General features: G+C 36.7%; 1 protein-coding gene across 1 annotated transcript in view; it reads left to right on the top strand.

Moving 5' to 3' along the window:
• Positions 1-25,141, top strand: part of LOC127623889 (sodium/potassium-transporting ATPase subunit beta-1-interacting protein 2) — a 210,517-nt gene that overhangs the window by 120,793 nt on the left and 64,583 nt on the right. Inside the window, exon 4 of the mRNA XM_052098477.1 lies at positions 24,918-25,118. Coding sequence (XP_051954437.1) covers positions 24,918-25,118 — 201 coding nt within the window. The remainder of the gene's footprint in view (positions 1-24,917; positions 25,119-25,141) is intronic.

The raw sequence follows: 25,141 nt of genomic DNA, 5'->3' as shown, positions 1-25,141 counted from the left end.
ATGTTTTAGTCTGACTGAAATGGTTTAAGAGGACTCAAGTGTAAACAACCTTTCTGGGACAATATTTCTATTGACAGTATAGGATGTTTGCACATGACTTAATGTTGGTCAAAAGGAAACACTTTTTTAAATGTTGATAATCATATCACAGTTCAAATCACAATCACAATATTTTTTTTAATTATCGCAATTCTTTTTTTGTCCATATCGTTAATCATTAAGCCAAATTGGCAAATGTACAGTATACTTGGAAAGACAGATAAAGACTGTAGCTCAACTTTGCAAAAATCCGCTATGGCTCGATTATAAATATGCATGTAAACAATACTGCAGGTATGTACATCAGCAATTTGAGATATTGCTGATGAAAAGGAAAGGCAGATTTCTATAAGAAAGATAAATATAAGTTAAGTGTATAGTTTTACACAAATGTATTGATTTGGCTGACCCCTTTATCCAAAGTGAGTTACAATGCTGTTAATATATTCATTATATTAGCATGTACAGTACATGCCCTGGGATTCATACCCATGCCCTTGGTGTTGTTAGCGCTAACCTCAAATAGTTGAATTACTGGAACATTAAATACAGTAAATTATTTGTAGTAATGTCCCATGTTATTATATAAGGCGTGACTTTTCTGGACTTCAGCATGTTCTTCAACTCACAGCACCAATCAGGAAAACCTGGAAGTACATTATCAGGGGATTATACAATTTTGATTTCCAGGCCTGGAAAAGTCATGAAAATTGATTAAATCTTAAAAGGCATGCTTTAGTATAGAGTAAAACATACATAGTTATGTCTGACTTCTGAGCAAATTTTTCTTTTATAGGAATAGTTCACCCAAAAATGAAAATTCTCTCATCATTTACTCACCCGTATGCCATCCCAGATGTGTTTGACTTTCTTTCTTCATCAGAACACAAATTAAGATGTTTAGAAGAATTTCTCAGCTCTTTAGGTCCATACAATGCAAGTGAAATGATGCTCCGAAAAAATCACACAAGTCAACATGATGGTAATCCATATTTCTCCAGTGGTTGTATAAATGTCTCCAAGTGTGGGTGAGAAACAGATCAACATTTAAGTCAATTTTTACTATAAATTCTCTTCCCTGCTCAATAAGCCTCCACTTTAACTTTCACATTCTTCTTCTTGTGTTTTTGGCGATTCACTTTCTTCATTCATACACCCCTACTGGAAGAACAATTTCAAACAAAAATGGACTTAAATATTGATCTGTCTCTCACACACACCTACAATATCACTTCAGATGATATGGATTTAACCACTGGAATCATATGGATTACTTTTATGTGATTTTTGGAGTGTAAAAAATGTGGCACCCATTCACTTGCGTTGTATGGACCTACAGAGCTGAAATATACTTCTAAAATTGTAATTTATGTTCTGCAGAATCATACACATCTGGGATGGCATGAGGGTGAGAAAATGATGAGAACATTTACATTTTTGGGTGAGCTATTCCTTTACATCAATGAAATGGTCAAAACAGTTCAAAAATAAGTCTGAATGAGCGAAAATTCAAAATTAATCAACATGATTTTAAAACACACTGGTGTTGTGGTAGCTTCATGTTTAACAATCAAGTCATCAGATGAAAAGTTAGGATTTCAAACCTGTGTAGGTATGGCAGTTTGCTAGATGAGGGATTTATGATGTCATTTCCTGCTCTATAGCCATGGTACCCTTGAGCAAGTTACTTAGATTAGAAGTTGCTGTAGGGAGCCTGTTGTTTCGAATATATGGCAGTAGATAAAATCATCAGCTTCATGGCAAGTTTCTTAGAGGAGTACTTTCAGTATTCAGAAGGAAAAGAAAGAGTAATTAATCATTTGTGTTTACAGTGCTTTCATTTTCAAATGTCCATTACGCTCAGTCAAATGCACAATGGGTCTATAAATCTCAGATCTCTCTAAAGAGCATTGCAAAATGAAAATGAAAATGAAGATCACATATTTTGTTTGCCCAATATTCTAAATAATTCCTGACCTCAATTAGACCATTGACATCATACAAAGGAGAGTTGCAAGTATTTAGACTGGTATTCATAGCCAAAGGCTGGCTTTGATGCACTGGTCTGTGTAAGTCGTATTGATTTGGAGGCTTGTTTAGGGAGACAGTTGGTTCTCAATTCTTAACCTTGAGCAATGGATTACATATGATTCAGGCCAGCAAACCCATCCAACTGAAAAGACCAGCATAGACAACCAAGAATTATGCTATTTAGTAAATTATGAAGAATTTAACATTCATCTTTGTATGTGAACTATCCCTTTAAGAAGCCTAGTTAATTTCCAGGCTAGTTTATGATGCTTGTGGACCAGCCAAGAAATGCTGGTCAACCTGCATGGTTGTTCTGATGAAACTGTTTGAAAGACTAAGTCTTGCTGGGAAAACCAGTTAAGTTGCCTGGTGGGCACCAAGAAACCAGCATCCAAAACCAACACATGCTGGTCTTTTTAGCAGGGCAGTCTAGCCCAACCTTCAGTGGTAATGACAGCACCAAGAAGATGCAGTCCAATCAGAATGCCCACAGGATGCACATTAAACCGGCTGTAACACTAAAACACTTCTTCTGTACCTGCCTTTCATCTTCTGTTTGCTTGATTACCCTGCCTTCTGTCTAAAATCACTGTCCTGTTTGTCTCTGTGGATCTTTCTACTCATTTTAATGGTCCATTTGATTTCTTCCCCACCTCCAAATGACCAAATTACCAGATTAAGACTCTAAAATCCTGTTTTGAGACAATAAACAATAGATGTTTTCTACTGTTCAGTGTTGGGGAAGCTACTTTGAAACTATAGCTTGTGAAGCTTCATGCTGCTCTTAATTTAAAGTAGTTCAACTACAGTCAAGTGACCCTTTGAAAATTAGTCATAAATAGAAAGTAGCAAAGTACATTGAAGCTATTTGGAGGATATGAAATATTGAAGCTTTTTAAGGTGCATTATATCGTTTGTAAATATATAACTCAGATGATATATGTTATTACTGTATATATTTTTTTGTTTGTGATTGTTTTGTATTCAGAACAAAATATTTCTGACACAAAAACAGTGAGGATTTTGATTAGGGTTAGCATCTTAACAGATACATTTGAACTAAATATAACTAATAAAACTAAAACATTCATCCAGTAATTACACTGATTTATGTCTCACCATCCTTAAGCACACAGGACACAGCAAAAATAATTTATTCATTTAGAATCGGACACAATGAAATTAATGACTTGCAGTTCACTTAATAGGTTAAAAGAACCAGCTGATAAGAGTCTGGACCTTTGGCTAGAAGAACTATATGTTGTACAACTATATAAGCTTGTAACAAGTGTTGGGTGTAATCTGATTACAAAATAGTTACTCTAATCTAATTACAGTAGTCAAAAGTAGTGTTGCACATTACATTTTAAATTCTTGCAATCAGATTACAGTTACTAACTTTCAATCAAGGTGATTACATTTAAATGCATTACTTGTGTTACACATATTTCTAAAATAATATTAGGTAAACACATTTGAAAGATGTATGCATGTTGATCATACAATCTGTTTGCGTTTCTGTGACAGCTGAAGGGTAAGCGACAATGACAAACTGGTCTCATAAAATTTACGTGGGTATTGCTACAATTTTACTAAACGTAATTTACGTGGTATATTATATGTTTGACTGCAATTTGAAAGTGAAATGTCCAGCTGAGGCCGCCAAAACGCAGTAAATTTAGGTTGTATTCCGATTAGTATTTGAAGGTGGATTTGGAGGTTTTAATGAGTAAAACGTACGTCTCTTAACAAAAACTTAAGCATAAACCTAACCAATAGGGTTTTAAAATATAAATGAGACAATAAAAAGACAACCCAACCCAACCAAACCCCTAAACCCAACCGATAGTGTTTTAAAATGCATAAGAGATGAAAAGCACATATTCTGAAACAAGCAAATCTTCCCATGACACTGTGACCTTCTTGAGCTTATCACATCAGAATACGTGCATATGAGCAGGAGAGTCTATAATACAAGTGTAAAAAATGTCTCGTTTTTCAAACGATGCATTAGAGTAAAAGTGTACCAATATCATAAAATAGCAGTGTATGAGTAATAGAGAGAAAAATACGTTTTTATAAATTCCTAATCAGCTTTTGACCTTATGATTTGTGTGAATTTGTGTGAAAGAATGTTTTTGAGCACCTCAAGTGTTCGTTTCATCTAGACATTGCAGAGATTTGTACCTGGAGACACGTATATCGAGTTTTGCAAAAATGTATATAGAGTCACGTTTTCACTATGAGACTAGGTTGGACAATAAAGAAGGAGTAAATATAGAAATTATTTTGAATTTGTTGAGTTTCACATAAAGCAGCTCAAATGAGTCATCATTTGGGAATCGGACATTGGTCAATGCTTTGCAATTTAGATTCAAAAGAACCAGTCATTCGTTCAGCACTGTATGTTTCGTGCTTCTGATACAATTGTATTGTTGCAGGACCTCTGAATGGTAGCACAAGAAACACTGTCAGAGAATTGTAGCATGGTGTTGCGTGCGCATTGATGAAAGAAAGCATGTTCGAAACTATTAATGGAACCGAAAGTCATGAGAAACATTTGAAAACAGCTGTGCAATTATCACACTACTTTTAATTGGTTATTCCCCAACACTGGTCCTGTTTCAGATATCTGCCTGTTACTGGATCCGCAGACAAGCTATGTGACTTTAATGCTTTTCTCTTCCATTCCCAACAGCTGTTTTGCTGCTATCTGAGTCCGCGGCAAAGCCTGAGCACTATCACAACAACTGCATATGGTGCTTGTCTTTAGTGAAGCATGCTAATGTCTATGACGCCTCAACAGTGGCATCAGAGACTGTTCCTTTCTCCATATGGGTTGTTAGGGAAAAGTGCCACACCAGTTAAGGGAAGTGTGCAATTTAATTTGCAACGCATCTGCCACTATCGCTACAGACGGCGGTGTCCAGCGTCATTCGGCTCTTTTGGCCTGTGCATAACCTGTCAAATGACTTCCCTTCCTACCCACTTCCTCACCCCCTTGTCAAGGGCAACCAATCAGGAGTGAATGTAGGGGAGGCTCAGCAGCAATTAGTGGCTCAGTGCCATGTATCATCCATGAAACAACCCACATCTTCAACTCTCTCTTACTTTTTCAGCTTCCCTAGCCTCATTTATAACGCTCATCCCCTACGCTCTTTGAATGCCCTCCAACTTCATAGACAGGAAGCTCTCATACAACTTTTCTCTGGCATTTTTAATTTCCACTCTTCTTCACTCTATCATCCCCCATGACTCTCTCTCTCTTACACTTGCGCTCTTCCTATTTGCTAAATAAGTGACATGCAGATAAGTGTTTTTTCATAACTTACCCCATTTTCCTGCGAGTGGTTGAGACTCTGTGGCTTTTGATTTGCTTCGCTTTTATCTTTGCTCCATTCCTTTGTTTTGATCATCCATAGTCTACTCTCAGTAATAACTACAAATAAGTCTGTGTCATACATACAAGGTGCCTCTGTCCCATCCGCATTGTCTGCTAAATAACACGTGATTCCCTCTCAATTGAACTCATTTTGACGCAAATAACATCACTGCACAAAAAAAAAAAAAAACACCCAGTCTGTATCTAATCAACGTACGTCATAATTAATGGAAAGTCTGATGAAACATCCAGCTTAAACTAGCTTGAGGTGGTTTGCTGGTCTAAACTGGTTTAGAAAGTCTCCCAGTCTCACCAAGCTTGTGCCTAAAGCTGTTTTGCTGTTTTCCTAACACTGATATTATCAATATTGAAATTAAGGCCTGAACTGTTGTTAATTTACCTGGAAAAATATTGTTGTTATATTTCACACAAAGCAAAGGAGGTTGAAAACAGTGTTCATATAGTTTTAATCTGTAAATTGTGAGGGAATACATTTGTAAGTCACTCAGTTGAAATATTTTCAGAATATTTTTTTCCCTCTGGTTGCTTGTGGTGAAAAATTATTATTATTATTATTATTATTATTATTATTATTATTTCCTTTAAATAATTGATTGATGACTGATGAGTAACATTATAAACACTGTGAAGAGGGCTTGGTATATTTGTAAAAAAAATATTACTATCTTTGTCTTGATTTCCAGTAAAAACAGTAGCCTAAGCATTTTTCAATCGAGATACATTTAAATTAGAAATACATTTGTGTAAGATATTAAGACTTTTTAGAGAATATAGCTTATATTAAAGGGTTACTTCACCCAAAAATTTAAATTCTCTCATAATGTACTCACTCTCATGCCATTCCAGATGTGTATGACTTTCTTTCTTCTGCAGAATACAAATGAAGATTTTTAGAAGAATATTTCAGCTGTGTAGGGTGAAAAATTTATATTTAAGTAATTTTTCCTTCACTTTCTCCTTCTTCAGTTTTTGTTGATTCACATTCTCCATGCATATCGCCCCCTACTGGGAGAGTGGGAGAATTTATGATAAAAAAATGAATTAAATGTTAATCTGTTTCTTACCTACACTTATCATATCATGTCTGAACATGTGGATTTAACCACTGGAGAAGTATGGATCACTTTTATGCTCCCTTTATGTGGATTTTAAAACTTAAAATTTATGTCACCATTCATTTGATTTCTATGGCCTACAGATCTGAAATATTCTTCTAAAAATCTTCATTTGTGTTCAGCAAAAGAAAGAAGGTCATACACATCTGGTATGCCAGGAGGGTGAGTAAATCATCATTTTTGGGTAAACTATCCCTTTAAGTTTATTTTTCTTAACTTAGTGCCAAATAGTTTCTTGTTGTAAGCATATAACCAAAAAAAATTTAGTGAAGTTATTGCGTATCTAAAATATTATAGATTACAAAATGTTCTGGGTTAAAAACAATGTAAGGTAAATGGGGACATTTCATAAACATTTATGTACACATTGTTTAAAAAGTACGGCCACAAGACATAAACATTAAACGTGTTAACATGATTTTAACTGTGATAAAATAATTTCTCAGGGTAAAGTTCTATACAATATTGCAACTTTGTTGCCATGACAACAATGCTGGTAAAATCTGTTAGTGATTTTATCACACTAAAATCATGTAGAACAGAGAATTTATTTTGACATAATGTTTATGTTTTTTGGCTGTACTTTTGAAACTGTGTATTTTAAAGGTGCTTTAAGTGATTTTTTTCATGGAAAAGTATGTGTAAAGTGATCAATGGAAAGGAGGAGGCGAGAACTGGCTTTTCAATATAAATAATAGTTTAATGATAAACTTAAAAGACAACATAAACACACACATGACGGACATGTCCGTTAACGATCTCTCTCTCTCCCGCACGATCCTCTGCAGTCAACCTTTATCCCTCTCGGGAGGCTTGATTAGCCTAATACGGGACCGGGTGTGTACGATCACGACCCGGCCCCGCCCTCCGCCCTGCCACAGTATGCAAAACATTTTCCTACTCCCTTAAAGATTTTAATGAAATAAGTGTCCTGACATATCTCACTGGTCTCTGTGACAGCTATAGAATTTGAAAACAGCAAGTGTCCGCAGACATGAATGCTTTTTACATGTAAATCATTTTGCTCGATCTCATAGTGTTGTTTTGAAGTGGATAATTGAGGATATGATTCATAATGTTTTTCAGTTGAGGGCGATATTGTGCCACTGCTTAATTTGACAGCCACAGGAACAAAAATACTGCTCTTTTGCTTGGTTTTGGTCTCAAAATTATCTTTGGAGGGTGGAGTTTTGGAATGAGTGGGGCATGGCTCATTCAACGGCTCAGTCACGTGAAAGCTTCAGAACACTAAAAATGCTTACATCACCTTTAATGTTTATGGACTGGCCATATTCACTTCCATTGTAAGTGCCTTATTGTAAGCAAGATTTTTGCTTAAATAAGGGACGAGCCAAAACATTACTCTACAAATGCTTACAATTTAGCTTTGTTGAACTCAGAACAATACTTTAAGTCTTATTATCTAACAAACTGTTGCTTCTCGTACATTTATCTTGTTTAAAGAATTTTGAGATATTTTTACTGAAAAACAAGACCAACAAAAATGTATTAAAATTAAACATTTTGGAGTGAAAAATTTACTTTCTGCTTTTTTTCAGTGGTCCATTCCCTCTGTTTATTGCATGTTTAGTCTAGATTGCATGCTGTAAACCTGTCTTGTTATTATCCATACCTAAAATATATTTATTGTGTGTAGCTTGGTCCATTTTGCATGAGTTCTGGAGGAGACAAAGAAGACAGGTGTCCTCCAATCTTTTAGTGTATGCAGCCCACCACATTAAAACACTGGCCTCCGCAGGGTTCCCCCTGACAGATTGGCAGTATCAATGATTTCCTCAGCCTGGGTAACAAATGTGGCAGCCCTTACTCCACTACGGCTTCTATCTAAAAAGTGAATTACTTCTCTAATATCCAACCTGCTGAGGTGATCAATACAGCACCCGGGGAACTGATGAGCGATGACTGTTTTGGAAGTTTTTTCCACCTCATTTTCTAGACTTTATTTTGGTTGGCCTTTTATTTCAGCTGTCTTAAAAATATGCCACTAAGTTAACTACTTTTTGCATTAGTCTGACAGTAGTTCAGTGGTTTTCATAACAGTGTGGTTTTTCCACTAACAAGTTTTTAGCTGTGTACAAGTAGCAGTGTACAGTAACATGACGAAAATCCATATAACTGTTTTGTGTTACATTGTATTTGCACATTTGAGGCAATAATCATTATTATTTATTAGTTATATATTTAAATTATATATACAGTATCTCACAAAAGTGAGTACACCCCTCACATTTTTGTAAATATTTGATTATATCTTTTCATGTGACAACACTGAAGAAATGACACTTTGCTACAATGTAAAGTAGTGAGTGTACAGCTTGTATAACAGTATAAATTTGCTGTCTCCTAAAAATAACTCAACACACAGCCATTAATGTCTAAACCTCTGGCAACAAAAGTGAGTACACCCCTAAGTGAAAATGTCCAAATTGGGCCCAAAGTGTCAATATTTTGTGTGGCCACCATTATTTTCCAGCACTGCTTTAACTCTCTTGGGCATGGAGTTAACCAGAGCTTCACAGGTTGCCACTGGAATCGTCTTACACTCCTCCATGACGACATCATGGAGCTGGTGGATGTTAGAGACCTTGTGCTCCTCCACCTTCCATTTGAGGATGCCACAGATGCTCAATAGGGTTTAGGTCTGGAGACATGCTTTGCCAGTCCATCACCTTCACCCTCAGCTTCTTTATCAAGGCAGTGGTCGTCTTGTAGTGTGTTTGGGTTCAGCTCACTCTGATTCTGATTCTCTGTAGGTCCATATAATGCAAGTGAAAGGTGACTGGAACTTTGAAGCTCCAGAAAGCACATAAAGGCAGCATACAAGGAATCCAATGGTTAAATCCATGTCTTCAGAAGTGATAATAGGTGTGGGTGAGAAACAGATAAATATTTAAGTCCTTTAGTTTTTTACTATAAACCTCCACTTTCACTTTCACGTTTTTACTTTTTTGTTTTGGTGTTTCACATTATTCGTGCATATCGCCACTTCTGTTCAGGACTGGTCAAAGGTTGAGACTAAGAATAAAGAAAAGTACTAAAATCATTTCCACTTCACTCTCAAATTTTTTTGGAACGCCATAACAGTTATTTTATTCTGTTTAGTCTGTTGGAGTTTTTAACAGTAAGAAATAAAAATAAATCCGAATAAAGCATTTGAAATAAAATATTTTGGTAACACTTCATAGTAAGGTTCGTTTGTTAACATTAATAAATGCATTTGGTGTCATGAACGTACAATGAGCAATATTTTTAATCAGCATTTAATAATCCTGGTTAATGGTAAATAAAATTTTTCAATGTATGATCAAGTTAGTTCATAATCCATTAACTTATGTTAACAAATGGGGCTTTTCCACTGCACAGTTCAACTCGACTCAGCTCGCTTTTTAGGCGTTCTCCACTGTGGATAGTACTTTTTAGTACCACCTCGGTTGAGGTTCCAAGTGAGCCGAGCCGATACTAAATGTGATGTCAAAATCCTGCAGACCACTGATTGGTCAGGGAGAATCGTCACTACCAGCGTCAGTGGATTTTCGATACGCGACATCAACCCGCTAGTTTTAAAGTTAGTAACAGCGATAGCAGTATTATTTGTTCACGCAAATTTAGAATTGTGGAAAAATAAATTACTGTGCGCAAAACCACGCCGTGGTCAATAAACGAGGTGCAGACGGTCCACTCGTTAGTGATGAGCAAAACGATAAAGTCTCTCAGTAAGTGTCTCGGCTACCACCGGACCTACCAACAGTGTAGGGAAAAGTAAAAAAACGTAAAAGTGACTACAGAACCATCAAGGAAGTGGTTCGACCAAATGGATGCAACCTAAACTGGGGAGCAATGGGAGGGAGATTGCCCTGGCCACGATAGAGGATGGTATGTTTTGTTATGTTAACTCTATACTCTGCTTGAAAGCTTCAATTTATTTAGCTGGCCAGCTACTGGAAAGTTTGCTTCTTAAACAACCAGGCCAATTTATCTGTTACACTTGTGTAAAATCACCATGCAACAACTGCTTTATGCAGCACAATTAGCTAGTAGCTAACAGCTAGCGGTTTTGTTATTGTTTTGGTCAGTTTGTGTTGTGTTCAAGATGATTTCACGGCAGTAGAGGTGGCGCAACTATGACGATCAGCCTAAAATCCCACCCACGTTGATGTGGCACAAAACTGCAGTGGAAAAGCAAGCTCAGAAAAGTAAAGCGCGTAGAGTTGATGCGAGTGGAACCGTAACTTGCAGTGAAAAAGTGGCAATATACCTTTAATTTATATAAGGAGTAAACACGCACACACACATAACTTTTAATTTAAGAAAATGTATTATTATGTTACGATTAACTAATACAACCTTATTGTAAAGTGTTACCAATATTTATAATTATTAATGCCTTACAGTGTATACTTTGAAGATATAAATGGGCCTTTATACATGGAAATACTGTTATGACTACCTTGTATTTTTGAAAGGGTCATAGCTTGGGGTCCTTGGTATCAAAAAGTATGAAAACCTCTGGAATAGACAATCAAGTGAAATTCAAATCAACCCTTTTTCAAGAATACCTCTCTCTCAATTTCTACAACACAATGTAGCTTCTATTTTTACACAAAAATATCTTGTGCCTTGTGACTGAATGCTGTTTTTTGTTTTACAAGAAATTATAAAAAGACATTTGTCATGTGAAGATCACACTTATCAAGGCAATCTTTATTTACTGCATCTAAATATGTTACAACCAAGCAGACTTTCAATGTCTCTGCCAGAATTCAGATTCTGCTCTAGCGAACATGTGGCGCATGCATGGTGGTCTTCCCTCCAGTGTTAAACCTCTGGGGTCTGAGGGTGTTTTGAGCCCTGGAGAAGTTTTGACATGCCTTGACATTTGTGCTTTTTTCAGTTGCTTAAAACATATTAATGGCTAAAGTCTGATAACACTGTATTCAGCACAAACTGGGCTACAATAATATTTGAGCAACATGTATGTACTGGTTTGTATTTTTGAGAAAATAACGTTTATGCATGGTTTTAAAAAAAAAATATTGAAATAAGGCCATATAACACATAATAAATATTTGTCCACAAGACTTTTGAGAACTGGATCTTGTAGCCTAGAGTTTTTGCTACAGAATGATGTGAAAATCATCCTGATCACTCATTCATACAAAACAATATAGTAATTTAACTTTTGTAAGACACTTTTAGTGTTGAAAGGTAATATGCGAGTAGGCGTGAATGATCATGAATATTGAGGTAATTTACACCTGAAGAGACAAAAGACGCCTCCCCTGGGCCCATCAATGAGGGATAGAGAATGAATGTGAGGAGACTTAATGATCAAAATCAAGTTTTAAGTTAAAAGTAATCTGACTATATATTTTCTTTACATAATGACTTAAAAGAAGTCTTTTCTGCTCACCAAGGATGCATTTATTTGATACAGTAAAAGTAAAACAGTTTTTACAGTAAAAACATTTAAAAGAACAGTTTTATATTTGAATATATTGTAAAATGCAATTTGTGATCAAAGCTGAATTTCAGTGTCACATGATACTTCAGAAATCATTATAATAGGCTGATTTTCTAATAAGTGCATTTTACTTATTTACACCTGAACCTATATTTGTAAGCACGAGCTTTGTTGATGATAATGAGGCAGCATAAACGCTAGTTAAAATATAATCTAAACATTCATAAAATAGCATGTCAGCTAATGAAAACTAAATGACTTACTCGTCCGAAATTGTATCCTCGGTGGATCAAGTCTCTCGTCAAAATACAAATGTTCATCGGAGTCCCGCTCTTCTTCTGAGGAAAATGTTAACTCTTCCTTAATATCCTGTAGTTTAATCGCATGTGTATCAAACATGCAGAAAAGTTGAGCTGTGTTGTGTTTACAACCTCACAGTCGGGGGCGTGCACATTTCCCTTGATTGTCTCAGCACATTAGCGTGTGAATGGCGCGCTCTGCTGGTGGGTGGGATCACATTACAGATAATGAGTTGAGCCAGAAGAAAATGTACATCGCTTTGTTTCATACGGATTACATTGCAGGATAATATTTGTTTTAAATTTGAATTGTTTTATTTAAAAGTAGACTTTCTTTAGACATATGTTTCATGTTTGGGTGATAAGTATTTGCGGAGTTTCAGTTCATTTTTGTGACGTGTTTCTGAAATATGCTCGTGAACACAGAGACTGCTGAAAGCTCACCCTTTTTATTTTCTTTATTTTACAAAAGCACAAGATTTTGTTGTAATTGTGAGTGTACACAAATAAAAGTAGACCCTTTATAGTTTCTAATGATGTCTTACACTTATCTGTATACCCAAAAATGACGGAGTATTTTAAGTTGTTTCTGCTGTAATTACGAAAATATCCAGCAGGGCGCGCCGGCGCGTCCGTCGACCCCAGAGGGTTAAATGTGTAGACCTAGCACTGCAGTATTCATAAATATAAACAATCCTTCATCTGTTAATGCACATCTTGATATGTTACATCTCGGTTTGTGACAGACACATCTGCTTTCACTCCAAACAGACTCTTCTCCAAGGGGCGGATAAGGATTAGATAGAAGAAGCCTGTAAATTAGCAACAGTTCCTGTTGGAGCACCACGGCAGTGTGTTCTTTTATTTTAATAGCTCCAAATTATTTCAGTTGTGCTAAATAGGCTAATTTCATGCTCTTGTGAACAGACAAAACTCTTTCAATGGCATAAAGTGTTTGTTGTGCAGCATCTGGAAAATGAGCACAATGGATGCCTGCGATGTGCCCTTGTTTACAAGGGGAGATGCATTAGAACCTCAGCCAAAGCCCTGAGTTTCCTCTCCTAGTGTGACATCAGCAGACTTCTGACACTTAGGTTTGTTTTTCTCCCGTAGCAACAGTGCAGGAACACAAATAGTATTTGTGTTGCATATGAGCGGTGTTCAGCTCATCCAATGTTTCTTCCTTACTATGATCATCTTCATCTTCAATCATTTTTATTGCATTGCAAAGGCAAAATGCAGTGAATATATAGATTTATGAACAAAATCGGGTCACTTGCAGCATGATTTATCCTGTGACAGATGGGTTTGGCTTAACTATTCTCAGATTAATAGAAAACATAAACTTTTTTATAAACCAGATTTGGCTGGAAGACCTTTTTCTGGCATAGTTAATATGTTGTGGCAAATGTGGCATATAGCCATTTACTGGGATCTGTTCAGTGGGACACCTGCTTATTTATTCTTTAATTATTGGTGTGTTTTTTTTTGTTTTAACCTTTTGTGTATGTATTTGTTTTGTTTTGTTTTGACAGAGAGAAAGCTGTTCTAAAGAGTAGATACTTAATTTTGGCAAAAATCTGTGGCAATCTCAGAATTCATTACTGTCAATTTCAGAGAACATTTTAATTTAAGATTGCAGACAGATCTAATATTTGGACATTTTCTGTCCAATAAAAAATGCAATTCCACCCAATATTTGTATGTGCTATGTATAATATTGTGCTTATTAAAATATTTTTAATTGAATGTCCCTTGGTTTTCTTGTTTGCAACACAACTTCTCCATTGCAATCAAAGGATTCACGTGCAGGCACCCTTATTCGAGCCTCTTGATGTCAGGAGCACTATTTGTGTGGCATGAGTGACCTTTAACGGAGTTGCTAGCCATGAAGAGCATTTGAAATCAGTCACTTATGAAGTTCCATTTCAGTTAGGTTGCTGCCTTTCAAGGTAGCTCTCTGACTAGACATTGTGGTATAGCTCATTAGGGTTTACCTGTTGCTTTCTGTTGACAAGAGTTACTCCTCTCAAGTCTCCTTGCCAATTTGTTCATATGTTATCGTAATTTATTGACATCATATATCCAATAATGCAGAGCATGTCTATTTATCTATTTCAAGTTCTATTTTTTAAAATCACTAAGAGCCAGGCTGTTTATCCATACATTGCACGCTAAGCTCCAAGAGAACCAACTTTCATTAACACAAATATTAGGTTGGTGTCCATGGAACTAAAGCTTCTATTTCAGTTTGCATATTTATTGCTGACCTCCCAGCGTGTCAGTCTGTTGAAAGTTACCCCCCATCTGAAGACAGGCAGTTAGAGCATGTGTGATGAGCCAGGCCTCTCTCCATGTTCTTTGCTCCTGCAATTGCTGTGACAATAACAGAGACACCAGGACTCAACAGAGTGAGCTGTGTGCCAAGCAAATGTCTTGCTCAATATGTCATCTGATCTTATTTCAATGAGAGCAGAAATCTGCAGCAAGTGCCATATGCTTTACATTTACATGAAAGAATGGGTTTGAAATAAATGCTGCTTATATTTCGCACTGCAAAGGTAAATTTAACCGAGCCTTTAGGTTGTTATCTTTGGGGAAATGGAAGAAGTATAAGGGACTACAGGGTCATTAGAATGCTGTGTTTGCCTTCCATTTGTGATAAAACAGAGCTGGTGTTAGAATCTTAAGTACCTCTCAGAAGGCTTAAAATTCACATTGTGGTGACATTAATCTATGAAGATTTTTTGACCATGTCTCATGTGATGATATCACTTCATAACATTCTTACAGGTTTATGGATGCTAGCTGTTTCTGAGATATCTACAACAAGCAATGAGACTGGGCAAGCATCAAAGATTTTTAATACACCTTATTAAACGCTTAATACACATTATTAAATGCTTAATACACATTAATAAACGCTGTGCCCAAAGCGCGTTATACGGATGAGTGTAATGTCGCGGTAATGTTATTGACATAAATAGTTGCCTTGGAACTCACCAGTCAATGGAAACAACTGTCACAGTGGCGAAATTCATGACCAAATTGTTTTAAATTCAGGACAGTAATATCACATATTTGTCTTATATAGAGTCGAGCATGTTTATATCCATTAAATCATACAATGAACCATCATGCCAGAAGAGCTTGTTTTGATATACAACAATAAGAAAAAGAAAGAATTGACAGTTAATACAGTAGTTTCTACATTGACGGCCTCACACGTCACTCTTCCCACAGTTTAGAACCACTGGAATGGACAGTGGATATTAACTAATCTGACCACAAAGACAACAGTCTTAACCTGAATACACAAGTCTTTTTTTTAAACAGACACTGCGCCCTATAACATTAGAACTATAAAACAGACATAACACAAGAAGGACATGATTTCCAGATCACCACTTCATAGCCTCACAATGACCTAGTATGTATGATCTAGTATCAGTAACAAAGATTTTAATAAATACATTAACTTATCTTTACTTGAACACAAAATCCATGCGTCTCTCCTTGCGAATGAACATCTCTAATACTTTGTTGTACAAGTCGCCGCTTGTTGAAGTTTCGATAGCCTCTCTTTCTCAATTTTTCATTTAAATTATCTTTGCCAAATACACGTAGGTTGTTGATGCTTTCACTGCAGATATCCATTTTAGCGCTTTAGTAACGCATTAGTTACGCAAACCTGAACGTGTTGACATAAATCTAAAAATCAGATTGCGTGACTGAAGGAAGGAGCTTCTGATTGGCTTACTCATTTTGGTAAGCATGCTTACCTTGGTCATTTGTAGTAACAGGTGGGATTCAGTTTGAATGAATGTACAGTGTTGAATGAAAGGGCAATAAACAATGGAATCAGAAAAAGCATAACATAAAGTGCCAACGTGAATAAATGAATAACTGTCTGTGCTGCTCATGTGAGAGGAAAGATGATGAATTTGAATGAAAATAGTCATTTAAATTTAAATATTTCACATTGTCATTTTAATTTTGACCCTTCTGTTCAGTAAACACTGCTAACCTTGCTTATATGGACTGTAAGTCCCTGGTCTACAAGATTTAACCCCATTTTTTGTAGCCGTGCTCATTGTCAGTTTAGTGTAAATAACTAAAAATAGGAAAAAACATCTTAAATGTTCACTTTGTGGAAGTTTGGCCACTCATAATAGGCTAAGCCTCTCAAAATTAATAATAAACTCATTCCCTGGTAATCTTAATCTTCATTTTGTTCTGGCCCAGTCCAGAAATCATGGTGCTAGCCTCAGGGAAATATTGCTGTAGCTTGCTGGCAGAAAAGCCATTTACTGATGGGTAGATGACTGACAGCTGTACTCGGGCTCAGCTCTTCCCATCGTGATGCCCTCCAAATGCCCTCTGATTCCTTTCTGACACCAAACAATCCCTGATGATGGAGAATTATCCCAACACTGCCGTTGGGTTTTGTGAGCATGAATAAATTGAACGTATAAGAAAACTTGTGAGACATAGAACAAAGTGCCTTGACTGTAGTGTTTTTCATATGTTTCAAAGAGCATATCATTATCATTAATGCCATAAATTGTGTAATATGGCACCTTCACCAAAAACAATGAGAACTAATTTTATGGAGTTATGACCACACCTCTTTAGTATTGCTTAACCTCTTCTGAAAAGTGTTACAGAAAATAAAATTGACAAGTTGCAAACAATTTATTTTCCATTCTGGCCATTATCTGTTGGCATCTTTCATCAACAAGGCATTTCCATCCACAGAACTGCCCGTCACTGGTTGTTTTTTGTTTTTGGCACCATTCTGAGAAAATTCTAAAGACTGTTGTGTGTGAAAATCTCAGGAGATCAGCAGTAACAGAAATACTCAAACCAGCCCATCTGGCACCAACAATCATGCCACAGTCCAAGTAATTGAGATCACATTTTCCCCCATTCTGATAGTTGATGTGAATTAACTGAAGCTCCTGACCCATATCTGCATGAATTATGCACTGCTGCCACATGATTGGCTGATTAGATAATCACCTGGATGATTGTTGGTGCCAGATGGGCTGGTTTGAGTATTTCTAAAACTGCTGATCTCCTGAGATTTTCACGCACAACAGTCTCTAGAATTTACTCAGAATGGAGCCAAAAACAAAAAACATCCAGTGAGCAGCAGTTCTGCGACTAGAAATGCCTTGTTGATGAGAGCGGTCAACAGCAGTATGGCCAGACTGGTTCGAACTGACAAAGTTTATGGTAACTCATATAACCGCTCTGTACAATAGTGGTGAGAAGAATATCGTCTCAGAATGCTCTACTCTACTCAGGCACTGTTTTGAACCTATACAATATTAGGCAGGTGGTTTTAATGTTGTAGCTGATCGGTGTATATTATACATGTTATTTGTTACTCAATGTGGCACTGTTGTGTCAGTGATTGACTGGATTTACATTTGACATTGCTATTTGCTAAGAAGCAATGTGGAAGTAAACTATACGTGAATGTAAGTCACCTTTGGCATGCTCACTGGGGGCCTAAAGACAATAATTTCTAAGGCATGATTTTCAATTGCGTTATTCATTTGAACTGCACAATGAGGACTTTAAGACAGAACTGCCTAAGTTTCTGTAAAGCTGCTTTTAAATGATGAGTGTTGTAAAAAGCACTATACAACTACAACTGACTTGACTTAGCAACTGTAACAGATGAACAGTATGATTTAGCTATTATCATTTTTGTGCGTCTATTTAGACTCAAAAAGTGAATAAGGAAATACAGTGCATATGTGTAGCTTAAGTGTAGCTAATGCGTTATGTGTAATGTGTTACTTTGCAAGCACCACTAAGTACGTATTAGCAAATTTTGTGTCTTTTGATGCATTTTCTAAAGCACTGGCAGTCTGTTCTGGTTATGGTAGGATGTTGTTCTAGCTGAAACTGCACTCTTCGTTTTTGTTCGAAGCCATAGGGGACAATCTGTCTGTCATAATTTCACTCTGCTTTGCTTTGTTCATTGTTTAAATCAGGTCTTTCTTTCTAGTGAAATGCCAGCGCTTTAGCTGTAGTTGTTTAGGTTCAAATTGTCTTGAATTGCATTTCACAGCAAGAATATAATAATGTACTGAAGAGTTGGACTATGAACTACGATTTGTTCTTTTGATCTGAATATATTCATGAACCTTTATATATTCAACTTATATAAAGGTTCATTAGACCTGCTCAATATTTTCAGAGATGATTGTTGGATGAAAAATACCTTTTTCTTTTGAATTCACTTAAATAAAGGCCTATTTACACTTAGTAACACACATCAGATTACTCATCGCAAACACATATTAATCCATTGTGTTATTCTTGTACTGTATGCAAATATAACAGAATTAATTGACATGATGTTGCAAATGCCAGGCAGCGAATTTCGGCTACACTTGATGTGGTTTATAAAAAATAAAAACAGGACTCTGCTAAAATTGTTTTGGCTAAATCATGGATCGCATTTTCTTTGTCTTCCTTCGGCCACCAAACTTCCATATGCTGACTAAGTTCAGTTTGGGAGTAGGAATGTTTACATATGTTTCCTGAATTACCAGATGCATTTACACTTGGCTGAGTCATGTCTTGTGTGTGATCAGTAGTGTTGGGGAAGCTACTTTGAGATTGTAGCTTCCTAAGCTATAAATTACTCACCACTATGTAGTTAAACATCAGTCAATCTGCTCTTTTAAAAAAGTAATTAGCTACACTACAAGCTACTAACAAAAAGTCCCCAACACTAATATAAGAGAATCGTTTATTTTAAGCTGTTCATTTACATGAACTGTTCGAAAAAAACAATTTACTTAAATGATTAGGTTTTCCCAGCACTACATGAGATCAAAGAGCAAAGACGGTTTATGTGAGTGTGTTTGATCACTTCCTCGGCTTTATTGCTGCATTCACAATACAATGTGAATAATTTAGCGTTTTGTGACACTACTACTCAATGGAAAATGTAGCACATAACTGGAAATTCTGCACTATTGTAAAAATAGCTGAACAACTCCCATGCTACAGTAAAATGTAGTTATGTTAGAAGCATTGCTGGTGATCAGATTACCATCTGTCTCAAAAGTGTTTTGGAAAGTGTCTTACACTTGATCTTTTCATGAATGTATAGCTATCCTATCAGTAAATGCATGTGATCAAGTGTACATTACCTCTTAAAATATGATGTTTAACTATTTTCATACAACAAATTACAACAGAGTCAAGCTACAGAACCCTAAACATGCTCTTTGTTTTGATTGGCCTAGCAGAGCATTATCTGCCATCCACCATCACTCACTGTAAAGCATACTGGCACATCAGACCATAATTCTCCAGACAGTGTCCTGACAACTCCTCACTGTCAGCCCTTCTTTCAAGTCACCCATGTCTCCTGACACCATGACTCCAGCCCGTACTGAAAGAGAGTAATGGGGAAATGTTTGTGTGTGGGGACCCCTGTTGCAGATTGAAATGCTGATGTGTTGAGCAGTCAGTCCTGCTATTTGACTGCTGATGGATTGCGTTTATCCACTTGCCTGATGTTCATTACTCCTGTTAGAGAGAGATGCAGGCAACACAGCAGAAGACTGAGGCTGCATGTACACTTCATTTAGCTCATGTCTTCCTCATTCAGTGGGAAAGGAAAGAAAGGAGCTGTCAAACACATCTGTCTGGAGTCTGACTAGGCAAACAAAGGAGAGGAGGCTCACTGACTGTATGTTTCATATCTGATTTATAGAGTTTCATATGTTTTAAATAAAAAATGCTTAACCACAGCTTAATTAATGCAGCTGTATGAACTGCTAGGTCACAGCACCAACATGTTATAGCAAAACTGACATGTAGGGCTATTCAGAAACAAAAAAGCTAGACAAATTGCAATGAATGGAACAGGAAGCAGGTGTCTCGAAACATGTTTTTAAATGTTATTTTTAACTTGACACACTGTCCAAACAATGTGGCACTTATATGCACATTTTACAAAAACAATTAAGTTATTTTTACTTAACACGGCATGGAATGTTTCAGCTTTAATACAAGTTAATCTTAATAGACTTAATAGTATTTGTGGCATAATGTTTAACTACCACAAAAAATGACGCTTTCCTCTTTTTCTTTACTAAAAAGCAAAACATTGAGGCTATTTAATGGGAAGTCAGTTGGGCCAATTTCGGGATGGTTTAAAGGCAGAAATGTTAAAGTAAAAGGCTGTAAAGTTGTTTTAATTACCATTATACAGAAAGAGTCAAAATATTTTTTAGTGGTAATTAATATTATGCCACAAATGCTGTCGACTGAGCTTTACTTGTATTGAACCCAGAATATTCCTTTAAAATGTGCCTCTCAAACATAAAAAAGTTAAATGAAAAGCACAATGCTAAAACAAAGTGAAGCGAAGCACAACGGTCATTTGTCTGCGTAAGTTTACATAGAAAAACTGTTTATAAACTGTGCAGACAAGCGCAAAAACACATTCTGTTTGAACGGCCCCTTCAAATTAAAGGGGTCATATCGTGAGAAATCAAAAGAAATTAAACACCAAAAATAATAAGAGTACAGAGTCAGTCAAACCTTGTGCAGAGAGCATTTGAATAGAAGCCTTAAAGGCACAGCAGCGTAAAAAATAAAAATAAAATAAATAGCTGTTTAATTCTAAATGTCAGAGAGAGTGAGGAAAATGTTTATGAAAAATGACACATTAAATGAGAAAAACTAGTGTCATGCTCAAGCTGAAATAGACAGTGCACTCTGAGATTGGGCTAGTTGTCAACAAAACATTGGTGTGCGTTTTGAAATGGATTAAAGTGCTTTAGCACATCACCCACACTGGCTGGGCAAATAGTAGAGCCATTTACGGAGGCGGGTGAGTGATTGATCCTCCCGCGGCTTATAAGAAATCATAATGGGAACTTCAAGCCGGTCTCTGCTTCAAAAAACACTGGAGGCAAATTTCCGACATATGCTTAAAAGCCACCTTTTGTTTGGGTGGCAATTTGGTGGTGGTTTTCTGTTTCTTTTGTGTTCTTAAGCAATTTTTATAGCAGGATTAGATCTATGTTGTTGTTTTTTAGTTTAAGAGGGAAATATCTCATGGGGAGCTTCAGTTTCAGCTTACCTACATGAATAACAAGCTTAGTGGAAGCATCAACACTTATAGGTCCTGAAATGTGGCTTGAAAATGTCAGATCAGAAGGGGGAGTTTATGGAGAATAGTCTTGCAGCGTAAGCATCAAATCTATACCGTCATGCATCTGTAAGATTGAGGGTTAGGCAGTTTATTTCTCTTACAAGTCTCAGCTTCAGCCTACAAATATCTGTGAAAATTTGTGAACTAATCTATGCATATTACATTTGGATGGATAGAAATACTGAACACAAAGTCTACACAAATATCTGCTAAATTCTTTTCATTCCTTTGTCATGTTCTGTACAACCGGATGTGTTATTTTTCAGGGAAGTTGCTATACATATATTGACTTTAATGTACCTGTTCAACAATAACAGCAAACTGTTGCTCCACCATGGCAGTAGTTGGCTTAAAAGAGAAAACCTGTTGTTGAAGTGAGTTTGTCCACTATAGCACCACTTGCAGCAACATTGAGAATACAAGGCATACTTGGGTTGTGTTATGACTTGCAGTCTGACACATTTTGGAACCCAACTACTCACAAAATCAAGCTAGCTTAGTTAGAAGTGTCTGTGTTAAGTATGTTTTGGCCTTTACCCATCCCTAAACAGGGGATAAACTTATAAACAAAACAAATGGCGGTTGGTCACGTTACATGTCAATCAGATGGTCTCTTCCTGTCTTAAGCAGGCAGTTCACATCCAGAAAAAGCTACAAAGTGGACCAGACTTTATGCCTCAAGTCAAAAGTCTGACAATGTCAGATTTTCCTATTATTTTCTCTCTGGCTTTCTATTTCTTGTTTTCTTTCTATTTTTTCTGCTCATTTTGTGTCTATGCTCGTTTCTTAAGACTGATGGATTTGTTTGAATGTGTTCTCATTGCATACTTTTCCGACTTAAAGCCCTGCTGAATAATCCCCTGCCTGTGTAACTGTCATTCGCTCAAATGACCCAGGGTATTGCAAAGACTTCACACGCCAGCATTCAGATCATTAATGCTGAAAAATGGCCCACAAAAGTGAATTTTGGATTTCAGAAATGTGATTTCTTCTTCCATTTGATTGTGGAATTATCCACATGCCACATTTAAGTGACTCTGCGTGTCCCTTTGACATCTCAGAATTAACCGCAAAAGAGGCCACTTAAATAATTGGGCCAGAAGATGTTTTAAAGCTTTAAACTGATTAACGTTACAACAAATTACAAGCCCTTTAATTGCTGTGAGATATCCTATTTCCCATATGACACAAAGTCTGACTTTTTAAATAATGTCTGTAAGTGTTATAATGATCACAAACCACAATACATTATTATTTTAAGGAATAGTACGTTTCTCAAGGTTGGAAGTGGAGCTGTCTCTCAGGGGAGAAATTCCTTGCATAAGAGTGGACTGGATTTAGCTTGATTAATATATTATTATATTATTAGACGCACATTGTTAAATAAGTCAGCGTTCAGAGTATTACATTTCATACTGTGACAGACTCTGCCTTCCCTATCAAGGAGGAAGCGGGAACCGGAGTGAACAATCAACAGAATTTAAATTTCAAACTCCTCCTCGTTGCACTCCTCCACCACCCAATTCAGGATGGGAAAGGCTTGACATACCCCCCTCCCTTCCTGCAGGGGAGTTGTTGCCCTTCCGGCCATCCTTCTGCCAGCAGGTCTTCCCCGCCTATTTGGACTATTACAGGTGGCTACCCCAACACTGCAGTGCTTTAAATATTGATCTTTGGCATTACTATGTAATGGATAATGTGCAGTCAGTCTATTGTTATTGCAAAATAAACCCAGTACGATAACAACCAGTTGATTGCACATTATCCCGCTTATAACATGCTACTAACCAAATAAATTAGGCAGATGATATTTGCAACCCAGTGCAAATAATGGTAGATACTAATTGTACCCTGTTGCAAATAGTGTCAGATACTATTTACACCCATATTTGAATACTAACATGCAATATGAGCATCACTGCAGTGTGTTTATTGTGTTTATTTAGAGTCCCACAAACACACTACATTAACCCCTACCCCTAAATGTAACCTTTACCTTACCTTAGAAAAAAATACCTTGGTTTTACCGCAGAAACCATGGTATTATTTGTCAAATTACAGTAACCACACAATTAACCGTGGTTACTGAATTAACAACATATTACTGTACTAACACCATGGTTGATTTAATTAAAACTATGGTTTCTGCCAAAAAAACAAAAAAACATGGATACAGCAATAATATTGCTGTACAGTGAATCAATCTTCACACATGCAATGCCAAGGAGCGGGAACGAGTGCGACCGACAGACCCCTTCTCCGGATCAAACCCTTCCCTGCATTCTCCGACATTCACGTGACCAAATCACCTCGATGAAATCAAAATTTATATTAACTTTTATCTATTATTTTAAGTAGTATTAAAGGAAATATTATGAGTGGAAACAGGATATCAGATGGGAAAAACAGTGGGACAAAACGCAGATTCAAACCGTGGTCGCTAGGACAACAGTAGACATTCACACATCGTCTTTACACCCCACACCACTACAGCTGTGTGTAACACCATAGGTGTAGTTTGTCAAAACATTTTGTAGTTCCACCAGACCATTGGGGTGCAAATAGCTGCACTCTGTGGCAGATGCTATTTACACCGGGGTGCAAATAGACTCTCTTTAAGAAAATTATAATTAGACATAAAATATTGATTCACCACTGGATTGCTTCTGTTGGTGTTTATTTTGTAATAAATGAACGTCTACTGGTCATTATGCATCTGATAACAAAACTACTTGCCAAATAAACAAATAAATGCACATGAAACATTGATTTAAATTATTTTATTAGCTTACTTGACGTGATTGCACAGTGATCCGAGAAGTAGGAAAGATGGCTCGCAAATACCCAGATGAGCAGTCTGATACGTTGAGGATACGGTTGTTACAGAGGATTATCAGACTGCTAGATGGCACCATTGATCAGTCAGAATCAAGTATTCCAGAGAGCCTTGCAATAAGAATTAATAGTATACACTTAATATAAAAACATGTGACTGATTTTAAAAGGTTTACATTTCTTGGGCTGAGTAAACTCTGTTGAAAAAAAAAAAAAAAAACAGCTTAATGCAGCCTTGGCTGGTTTGTGGGTTTCCCAGGTTTTTTTTGGTTGGATTTGGAGGGTAGACTAACTATAGACCAGTTTGGCCAGGCTGGAAGACCAGCTTAAACCAGCTAAGAAACTATCTTAGGCTGATTTAAGCTTCTTCTTTTTTTTTGTGCAGGGTAGCTTTATTCAGTATGGCAAACAGAAAACACAAAAATCATTTAAATGGTATATCTGATAATTCCAGATATTTCACATACTCCAGATGAAGTTTAATGGAGTTTCTCCTCTGATTCATCTTCTCCCGCAGGACACAGACCTGATCATGACCTTTAACATCTCCATGCATCGCTCCTGGTGGATGGAGAACGGCCCGGGTTGCAGGGTGACCCCCATGACCCCTCCACCCTCCTGGGCCCCGGAGGACCATCGCTACATCAGCATTGCTGGCTGTCTGATGGAGTACCAGTATGTGGAGGTGGCTCACAGTTCCATGCAGATTATCCTAGCTGTGAGTAAAGTCGAATCCCTCTA

This window comes from Xyrauchen texanus, chromosome 30, assembly GCF_025860055.1.
Source record: "Xyrauchen texanus isolate HMW12.3.18 chromosome 30, RBS_HiC_50CHRs, whole genome shotgun sequence".
In the NCBI taxonomy this organism is placed as follows: Eukaryota; Metazoa; Chordata; class Actinopteri; order Cypriniformes; family Catostomidae; genus Xyrauchen; species Xyrauchen texanus.
This window is presented reverse-complemented; position numbering and strand designations above follow the sequence as displayed.